This window comes from Helianthus annuus, chromosome 11 (assembly GCF_002127325.2).
Source record: "Helianthus annuus cultivar XRQ/B chromosome 11, HanXRQr2.0-SUNRISE, whole genome shotgun sequence".
Lineage (NCBI taxonomy): Eukaryota > Viridiplantae > Streptophyta > Magnoliopsida > Asterales > Asteraceae > Helianthus > Helianthus annuus.
Window position 1 is genome coordinate 164628036 of NC_035443.2, and position 10609 is coordinate 164638644.

General features: G+C 33.9%; 1 protein-coding gene, 1 long non-coding RNA gene and 1 pseudogene across 2 annotated transcripts; 2 read left to right on the top strand and 1 right to left on the bottom strand.

Moving 5' to 3' along the window:
• Positions 1-321: 321 nt before the first annotated feature.
• On the top strand, positions 322-1512 carry LOC110884781. The gene is made up of 3 exons (XM_035980016.1): positions 322-1114; positions 1194-1325; positions 1420-1512. Coding segments are annotated over exons 1-3 (342 nt in total). The 5' UTR covers positions 322-905; the 3' UTR covers positions 1421-1512.
• Positions 1513-1623: 111 nt separating this feature from the next.
• Positions 1624-3807, top strand: LOC118484119. The gene is made up of 3 exons (XR_004872754.1): positions 1624-1863; positions 3241-3308; positions 3432-3807. It is a non-coding gene; the product is annotated as an uncharacterized LOC118484119 (long non-coding RNA).
• A 2109-nt stretch (positions 3808-5916) lies between these two features.
• Positions 5917-8441, bottom strand: LOC110884782 (annotated as a pseudogene).
• Between the last annotated feature and the right edge of the window lie 2168 nt (positions 8442-10609).

Below are 10609 nucleotides of genomic sequence, written 5' to 3' on the forward strand. Positions count from 1 at the left end.
ATAACTTTTAAAATATAACGTTTTATAAAACGACGAATATGTCTTTAGAATGAGCATATTTTTATCTACGTTTTAACCTAAGTTTCATTAAAAACGGAGTAAGGGAAATAAAATAATATATTTAATTATTAATATTAAACGTTCTTATACGACCCCATATATATCTATTTTTAATAAACCTTACTTAGCTTGATTAATCTTGTTAGCTTAATTAATATTGATTAACTGATTAATTAATCATACTAAACTTAATTAGGGTTTCCTTATTGCATAATTATCATACTAAATATTAATTTTAGTGAGGGTTGTTACATTGTAGAACCTTGTGATTTGTTTTAAGATGCAACTAAGCCTATGATTTGAAAATTTCAGTAGTCAGATGAACCTATTACCAGCTTATTCATGTGGATTCTGAAGTTAATGTATCTCTTTCGGCTGTTTGGATGAACCGTTTCATCTGTTTTAAGATGCAATTTTAGCTGATGATTTAAAATTTGATGCATTTCAAACTGTGAGATTTAGTTAACTCCGTGAATCATTTGGTAGTATGTTCATCTGACTACTGTTGTTTGCATCAATTAATTTTGATTTTGAAGTTTATATCTATCGTCATAGTTTTCAAATAGTTCTGGATTCCCTAAACGAAAAATGAATCTGATTTGAGAATGTGATATTATTTTTTGAATATGCAAATACCTGTTTGTCTAATATTTGCATTCAAAGTATCTACATAAAGGCTGCAATGGATGTGTAGTCAGTAGTAATTAGGTATGGTATAACACTAGAACCCAACAGGATGTGTAGTCAGTAGTCATTAAGCTCTCTTTTTCATTTGTATTTTATGTTTTTATCATTGTAAGATAAACATAATATGAATAAATTCATTTATAACAATTGTTGGCTCTATGTGTTCTTTAGGGTCTGACATGGCAGCCACATCAGCAAGTGCGTTCTCAATCAGATCAACCATATCCCATGGCTCGAAAGCTAGCCCGCTTTCACAGTCGAAGACATGTGGCATGAATATCAGTTTCAACTCTCAAAACAATATCAAGAGTTTCACAGGCCTCACGTCATCCTTCTTAGCCAAGGAAAAACAAACGCTTTTGATGAGGTATAATACGGCTTCTGGTTTGTCTCCGTTTTTCCTCACTGATTTCTTTTGATCTTTTGACATTCTTGAAATATACTAGCTTTATAGTTGATGATACAAACGGTGAAACGCAAGATGATGACATCACCAGCGAAGATAGCGAGTCAGATGATGCCGATGATCATTTCGATCCCGTTTGTGCGATATGTGATAATGGTGGCAGGCTTACATGGTACTACTTTTTTACTTCACGTCTTCATTTCGTTTGGATGATATCATATGTATTGTTTCGTTTAATTATTCTTTTAAATATTTATTCTTTGCAGAGTCAAAACGAATATAAATGTGAAAATTGTCAGTATAGTCTGCACCAGTACTTTGTCTGTGGTGAACTAGGGTCTTCTGATAAATCTGCAAATACAGAGGTATGTAATACTCGAGAAAATATATTTTCATCATCATTTTTTCCAATGATATTAAGCAATTATCTATTCGTATCATTGTGTAGGTTTTTCGTTGTAGATCCGCAACGTGTGGCCACTTTTATCACCCGAAATGCGTAGCCAAGCTGCTCCAGAAAAATGATAAGACCGATCGACAGAAGCTTCAAGAAAAAATTGTTGCAGGGTAACCGTTTATATTTCCAGCTCACAAGTGTGCCATCTGTAAGCGAACCGAAAACGAAAAAGTCGAAGATTTGCAGTTTGCAGTTTGTTGATGCAGAGGTTGAAGGGTTTTGTCCCAATTCAATAGAAATGTTATGTACAAAGGTATCTTTTAAAGTTTCGGTTTTTAAGTTGGAGATGATTCTGCTATATATATGTGTTCTGAATCGTCTTTTGGGATTAGGGTTTGAATGAGGTTATTATACTGTAAAGAGAGCTAGCAAGTACAGGGTATTAGATTTGATTTCAAAAGCTATTTGTTATAAAGAGAGCTAGCAGTTATAGGGTAAATAATTTGAGAATTAACTACAGATAAAAACTAAATTTTTTTAAATATTAAACCTATGGTTTACGGGGTTGTAATTAAAATAGGCATATTGGGGTTGAGTTGCTGAGTATATGTTCCATACTCCACCATCTTCCTCAAATACGCATCAAACACAACACACACTAAAATACAAACAGGCACTGTGTATAATGGTTTCACACGGGGTTTACGACGTTGTAATTAAAATAGGCGTCTACTAGCAGTGTTGAGTTTTATATCAGATACTCTTCCACTTCAGAACTCAAATTATCAATAAACGAATTAATTTCGGACATATTAGGTTCAGAGATCGATGAAGGCTATCTATCTGATACCTTAGCGGCAGAGATGCGTCTAGGGCTTTGAAAATTTACAGGTAATCATTGTTAGTTGAGTGAAAGACCAATACAGAATCAAACTTCCTGAGAATCGAAGGTGTATTAACTAGAACAGTTCGGTATCATGTCTATCTTTTTATGCTGATTTTTGTTCAATGGGATTTGCAACTGTGGAAGCAAGTATGTGAAATGATCCAATGTTCTCATTATAACTTTATTATGATTTGACAGAGGTGATGATTACATGCTTGCTAAAAGCTCGAGCTGATCCCAATATGGCTAATGAGGCGAGCTTTTAGAAAACTAGCCACTCTCAATTTTTGGAACTATTTTTTAGTTTTTTAAATTACTTATCAGTAGCTCCTTCACTGTCAAATTTAGTAAGCAAGTCAAATTCTAAACGGGTCAAATTCACCATTTTTAGTGAACGGGTCACCATTTAGAGTGAGCTGGCACGTTTGTAGATTAGAATCTGAAGAAACAATGGCATACACTTGGAGTCATTGATTCTGATTCCTTGTCATATAGATAGAGATATTGGATTTCTTTAGTCATTTTCATGCATCTGGTTAATTTAGTTCCTCGGCATAACAAACTTTAGTTTTGGCCTATAACTAAAGTTTTGATCTTAGAATTTGTTGATTTGTTTCTTATAGATTTTGTAATGTGGTTTTAATAATTTGCTTTGTTCTTGTTAACAAACCTCATTTAGGAGCTATCTTTGGAATTGTTGAGATTTACGACGATTGGAACTGTTAATGATTGGAATTTTGGGTTTTATATAGTGTCCAATTGATTGCAAACCTGATACAATTGTTGTTTTTTGCGGTTCTGCAGATCTGATACGCTGACTACGTGAGTGATATTAATTTTTATAATTGGCATGTGGGACTTCTTGATTACAGGTAATGGTATGGTATGAAGCTTATTTGTTTAAAAGTCATTAACCAGACATATGGTTATGTATAAAGAATATAATTTTCTAATTAGTTATTTTTACACTCATATATATGTAACTGTGTTAATAGTTATGAGATGCATGGACGTGTGATCTTGGTCGTGTCTCCGAGAGCTTAACCATCTGTATATGGTGTGAATGTTTTGGCGCGTACTTTTGCAGCATGGTTCGGGTAATAACAGGTCTGAACCGAAAGATCTGAGAAACCGTTGGAATGGGAACAGATGCTCGCAACTAGAATCATGATCTGATTAGATGACACTGACTGTCTCCTGCAGTCAACTCAGCCACAAGATATTGTTTCTCAGGCGAGGCAGAGGCTGTAAATTCTTCTAGAAAGCTTGGCGGCAGCCCTTCAGTTATTTGTATGTTACCATAGATTAGTGTATGAGGACAATGAAGGAGACATGTGCTTGCTGGTGGTGAATAGAGATTTTTTTTTCCTATGTACAGTCGAGTTACCGTTTTACATAAAAAGACTTCTGACCTGGTTGACTTACAACAACAATAAAAAAAATATTAAAGTTCCATGCGAGTTGCTTGTCGAAAACCAAATCGAATTGTAACCGCACCGAATTCTTATTTGATTAAGAACATATCTAATTCGGGTTCGGTTTTTTGCTACAACCTAATAAGTTTAAAACCAAATAAACTGAACCAGCCAACCCAAATAAATCGAAAACTGAACCGATGAACACCCTTAATTTTAGTTTTTGTTGTCGGGTATAATGTTGTTCAATTTTGCATTTGGTCGTTTCGCAGCCGTACTAATCATTCCTATCGTATTACATTATTTACATGAATTGTTTGCAACATGGAAGTGCTTGGGGAGGAATCAAGGCAGCACTAAACTCAAATTTTCACAGTTTTTTTTTTTTTTTTTTTTTTTTTTGTCATATGGGATTTTACATGATACAAGTAGTCAAAGTGTGTCCTACAACGCTACTTGTTTTATAGGATATGTCATCAAGTTTATAATGGTTCTTTGAATCTATCATAATTTTTATGCAAATATGGGTTAAATTCGATCATCCTTGAAAAGAATGTCTTAACTGTATTGTTGTTTAATTAACAAGGTTAAAATGCTTAAGACATTCATGCATTGGAAGGACCTGAGTTTTTTTTTTTTTTTTTTGGGGGGGGGGGGGGGGGGTAAAGGGTATATCCTGCTGAAGGACCTGAGTTTGACATTCTCTTTTGGTGAAAGGGTCAGGATAATAAGTCTAAAGGGGTTTTGCTTTTTATAGGTACCGAATAGTTTTTATTTCATAAAACAAAGGGTTCTTATTTTTTGAGTAGAAAGCATTGAAGGTGTGATTTTAGTTGGTAAGTGTATTTGTGTCGAATACAATTTATACGAGATACACTTCATGATGTTTCTCGTAGAGTGTATATGGATGAGTCTTTCGTATTAATATCTACCCGTGAAACCGAAAATTGGTTTGTGACAGAATAAGAAAACTAACTGAAGTACTATACGCTATATCCCCCCTAGGATTAAATAGATATTACAATGAAATTTGATTATTATTGTGAAATTTGATTATGATAAAATTATCCTTACATTAACATTACTTTTGAATAAAAGCGATGTGCAAAAAAATTAGGGGGTGTTAAACGAGTTCAACCTGAAAATGACACGAATCCGTTTAGACTAAACCTAAACTCGTGAATTTCGTGTTAGGTTCATGTCGTATTTTCGAGTCGTGTCAAAAATTCACACCCCTAATAAAAATAAATGACATGTAGCGTGTCTGACCCATTCTTTAAGGCAAAAAAAAAAAAATAGATTTTAGTTATAACCCAACTGAACTGAACATTCTCATGCACACCCTTAGAATTACTAACAAGTGTTGTGTTTTCCGTTGCATTGCGAATTTGGTTTTGGTTATGACTCAAAACCGAATCGCCCCGTACATAGGCCTAAACTCACCAACCTAAGTGATATGTTTCCCGCCGCATCGCGCGGGTAAACGACTAGTATATATATATATATATATAGAGAGAGAGAGAGAGTAGATGCTTCATGGTGAAGCAACTAAACAACCCTTAAATACCAACGAAAACAACCCAAAAAGCCAAAGTTACAAACCCAAGAAGCACAGAAAAGAGGTAATGCGTGAGGTAGAACTAGTGGAAACACAATTATGTTGCCGAAGACATATCATGGGGCATGTGTTGGACAACTAAGGAAGTAGGCAGTCCAAGTAATATACCCTAGAAGTCAAAGCACAACAACGAAGCCAAAGTTACAAACATAAGAAGCACACTAATGCACTAATGTGTGGGATACAATCAGTGGAAGCACAAATATATTGCAAATTAAATTGATAATATATAAATGTGTAGATTTGGGAATGTGGTAAAAGAGGAAATAGAAGCATTCCAACAAATTTATGAAGAAACAAGTGTGTTAGTGGATCCAGTATATACTTTTCATAAATGGGAGTTAGCAAGTCAACTTTGTCAACCAGTAATGAAAGGGGGATGCAAGAGTAGTGATCCTTTTCAATTTGATCAAGACTATATACACCGAATAAAATAGTACCCAATGGTTCTCGAGCATAGTAACAATCTTAATACAATACAAATACTGTTAGAAAAAATCCTAGTGACAAAGAATTTCAAATACTATTACAATACAATAAATAACTGAAAAGAATTTCAAATACTATTACAATACAACAAATAACTGAAACCTTCAAATCAAAAACTTAGGGACTTGGATCCTAGACCTTGTACACATCAAAACTCAAGAAAGATTTCATCATCATCATCATCATCATCATCATATTACCTTAAAACATATTTTTTTAAATTAATATTTCTTGCCAAAAACAATGATCTGAAGCTTGTCATAACCAGCAAGAACACCGGCACCCGCAATAGCACGCAGTATGTTTGCGCCTCCGCCCTTGAAGAGTGATTTTGGGCCCTCGTTCTTCACTATTTGTTTGAACGCGTCAAGAGAACTCTTGTACTTGACGGCTTCACCCGACGTCATCATCATTCTTCTACGGACCGTATCAATTGGGTATGAGGCAAGACCAGCACCGTTTGTAATCACCCAACCAAGTCCAAAGCTAGCCAAAAAGCTATCCTGAATGTTTGCACATAAAGAAAGAATCATTCCTCATAATCTTAAAGAAAACCAACAAAAAATATAACTTACTAACCTGCAATGATCCGGTTAGAAGAACGGGCTTCAAAGAATCATACATTCCAAAATACAAACCGCGGTACACAATTATACCAACACATGAAATGTTGAATCCGCGGTACAGCCCAACAACGCCATCTGATGCTATAGTCTTCTTGTATACATCAATCAAACCATTAAATTGTCTCTCGCCTCCCGCCTTTAGAGCCTTGGCATCATTTGTCAAACGAGTTCGAGCATAATCCAACGAGTAGGTGAATAGCATGGAGGTAGCACCCGCGGCACCACCTGATGCAAGGTTCCCGGCAAACCACTTCCAGTAGCCATCTTGGTCTTTTTTAAAGTTGAACAAACTCTTAAAATAGTCCTTGAATGCAAAGTTAAAGGCCTACACAATACAAAGTTACAAACTGATTAAAAAGTTGAAATTTGAAAAGAACTGGGATACAAAAACATAAAACTATTAAAACTAAATCTTAATTTTAAAAACAAATATAAAAACCAAATAGCTATGAGTTTTATAAAATTATATTTAAAACTTTGATTTAGTTAATTATATTTAATTAAAATAAATAAATACATAATAACTTATGAAGTCAAAATTGTTATAAGTTAAAACATAAAAAACTTGAACCTGTATGATTTACAAAACTTTATTAATACTTATTTTTTAATCCATTTGAAAACTACAAAACCGCGCGTAACACATCATCGCATAAGGAGTATAAAAATCATGCGTCACATCATCGCATTAGGAGTGTAAAAATTGTGCGTCACATCAGCGTATGAATATGACCCTTGTGGATATAAAAAAGCTTTCACTGTTCTCAGACCCCTAAATCTTATTTTCATACTCTTTTTCACTCCATTTCTCTATATATAAGATATATCTATGTATGTATAGAGAGATAGAGGGTAGGGGTACGTGAATACTAACTCCTTTTAAAAATTAAAAGGTTAGTATTGAAAAATGAAAAGATATGTTTGATGACTTTTCTTGTTTTTTCACCTTTTTTCACTCATCAAATATTAATATAACATAACATGAATAAACTTTTTTATAAGTATATGAGTTAAAATTATCACGTACCTGAGTAGGAAAGTAACGGATGACGTTTGTTTCCTCTCCACAAAGACAAAACTCCTTCATCCTTAATTGTTCTAGTGAAACATTCTCCAATACCCTTGTACGGTTCCGAAAGACGGCCCATTTTGATCATTTCATCTTGGTTTTGAATCAACATCTTAACGCGTTCGATTGGAGCAGCTGCTGTTTTTGAAACAGCACCCGAAACTCCACCCATGAGAAAGTCAATGACGAATCCGCCCAACCCTTTCTCAGCTGGAGCTTGAGCGAAAACCGGAGAAACATTTGCAGCAACTAATGATTGTGTTACAACTGGATATCGCGACCCTGCGTGTTGGTTCTCTTCGGCCATATGTTTAATATCAAATTCCTGCAGTTGAAGCATACATTATTTAGGAAAAAAAAATGTACTAATAACAATTGCAATAAATTATGATCTCCAATATACGAATATCGTGACCAAAATATAAATATTAAAAGCAAAACGACTGATTCAGTTTACACAAAAACGTTTCCAAGTTTGGAACTGAATGACATAGAACTATTTGGATGTCAGACCGATCGTTACTGATGATTAAAATGGTTAGTAAAAACTAAAAATTGTCCTGACAAGTTGGTCTAGTGGTTAGTCACTTGGTTTCTCTTCTTGAGGTCTCAAGTTCAACTCCCACCATCACTTTGAAGAACATTGGTGGTGGCAATGAAGTTTTGAGAGTTTCAGTACCGAGCCGAACCGGGTTTTACTGTTGTGGGCCTTCGGGCGGCGGGTATACAAGAAAGATTTTATGAGTACCTTTAGAAAATAACTCGCTCGAATATGAATATCAGCTTTGTGTGTGTACACAAGAAAGAAATATGAAGCGACCAATGAGGTTATGGGTTTATATATCATGGGTTTCACCTGCGAGATTCTGCATGGGGTTGACAAATGGACGGTTGAGATTTGATGTGAAGCGTCGATAGAAAAGGAAGAATATTCTGGTGTGGGGTCCACGGTAAACTACAAAGAAATTCGGAAATGGTATCCAAACGTACTTTGAGTTTTGACTTTTGACCGGCAATGTCTACTTTTCTATAGTATTGAAGATTTGAATAATTTTCATCAAGTATTTCGAAGTTGGTGATAGACTTGTATGTAGAACATGGAACCTTCGAAGTTGGTGATAGACTTGTATAGAACATTGAACCTTGATGATTTCCTTATTACAAAGAGAGTAACAAATAGGTTACACAAATTATACTATCGTTTAAGTTATTTTATAAAAGCTACTAAAAATAAGAAGTATACAAAGATATAATGGTCGCACAAGATGACATGATATCGAGCAATATATAACACAATATCGAAAAATATAACACAATATCAAGGAAAAAAGACATAATGAGTCGCAAAAAAATAAATAAATAAATAACGGAAACATAGAAAACACACAATGATAATAAACACAAAAATTGTAAAATCTGCAACCTATAAATGCAAATATGAAAACCTAAAATCTCACATTGTAGAGTCCGATGAGACGGTTCTAATGCCGCATGAATTGAATGAGATCAATCAGAGTCTGTTTAATACCCTTTGTATAACTTCTTATTTTTAGGAAACTTTGTATATGGTCATAAACCCTAAAATGATAATAGAATAAGATAGATGTTATTGTACTTTAGAGTAAAGTCCTTTTTGAGTCCCTGTGGTTTGTGCATTTTAACTATTTGAATCCAAAAACTAAACATGTCTTGATTTGAGTCCCTGTGGTTTGTATATTTAACCATTTGAATCCAAATCACAAACCTCCTCCAAATCATGGACTAAAAGGGTTGGATTCAAAGGGTTAAAAATACAAACCACAGGAACTCAAAGGGGTGGATGAGGTTTCATTTTGGATTCAAAGGGTTAAAAATACAAACCACAGGGACTCAAATCAAGACAAGTTTGATTTTTGGATTCAAATAGTTAAAATGCACAAACCACAGAGACTCAAAAAGTACTTTACTCTACTTTTTAACCTAAAACTACAAATGATATATTCACATGATAATAGTTCTATCTGTTGTTTTCTATTAGAAAAGGAATATGACACGAATATCTATCCTTGTGGCCATCCTTATAAATGTCAAAGAAACCCAAGCAATGGTGTATTCTTAACAAGATACTTCCTAAAGTGGATGAACTAAGGTGCTTTTTAGAGGTTAAATAAGCGAAGTCGAAGTCGCTCATTAGATACTCGAGATCAGTCTATTAAAAGCTTAAATTGAATCCAACTTAAACAAGCTCATACCCAAGTTTTACCTTAAACTGGAGTTCATTTAAATGAACTTAAGCTTTAAGCTTCATATAATGGAATGCGCCCATGAGCCTATCTTATGTAAAATATTTTTTTGTTGAAGATATCAAAATTTTTATACATATCTAAATAATTATGTTAAAAACAACTAAATAACATATAATTATAAATATATTCAAACATAATTATGTATAAAAATAAAACAATTAATAAAGTATAAAGGAGCGGTGCTTACTTATTGATCGAGTTGAAACTTTAGATATAAATATCTAAAGCTCAAAACTAAAACATCTAGAATGGTAATAGGTTAAATGATTCAAATATAACTCTAGAATGGTGTATTTAAAAAATAAAAGTGAATTTAAGAAGGGTGAGAAGAGCCACAAGTATGACGTTTTGTTATTTTGTACTTTTTACTTTGAGATATAGGGGTTAAATTCGTTCAGATGAATGATTGGATTTGGTCCAAATTGCCTAGCTTATATGAGTCACTTTCAATTTCAAATAATGTTTTACAACCCAAGTGTGTCTAGATTTAATGTGTAAAATGTTATGGTAATCTAGAAAGGCTGAGCAAGATAACATTATTTACATAAGCTACATCCATCATTGTCATTTGAAAAGTCTCCCACCCAAACTCTGGTTATGTTGCACTTAGGCGGTAAACGAATCGAACGAACACGAATAAAACCTCGTTCTTCACTAAGGATATAATGCGT

Excerpts from the sequence above, each read along its gene's own strand:
- LOC110884781 (XM_035980016.1), top strand. The coding sequence starts at position 906 with ATGTGTTCTTTAGGGTCTGACATGGCAGCCACATCAGCAAGTGCGTTC. Across the intron at positions 1,115-1,193 it reads AAACAAACGCTTTTGATGAG|CTTTATAGTTGATGATACAA; the intron begins GTATAATACGGC and ends GAAATATACTAG.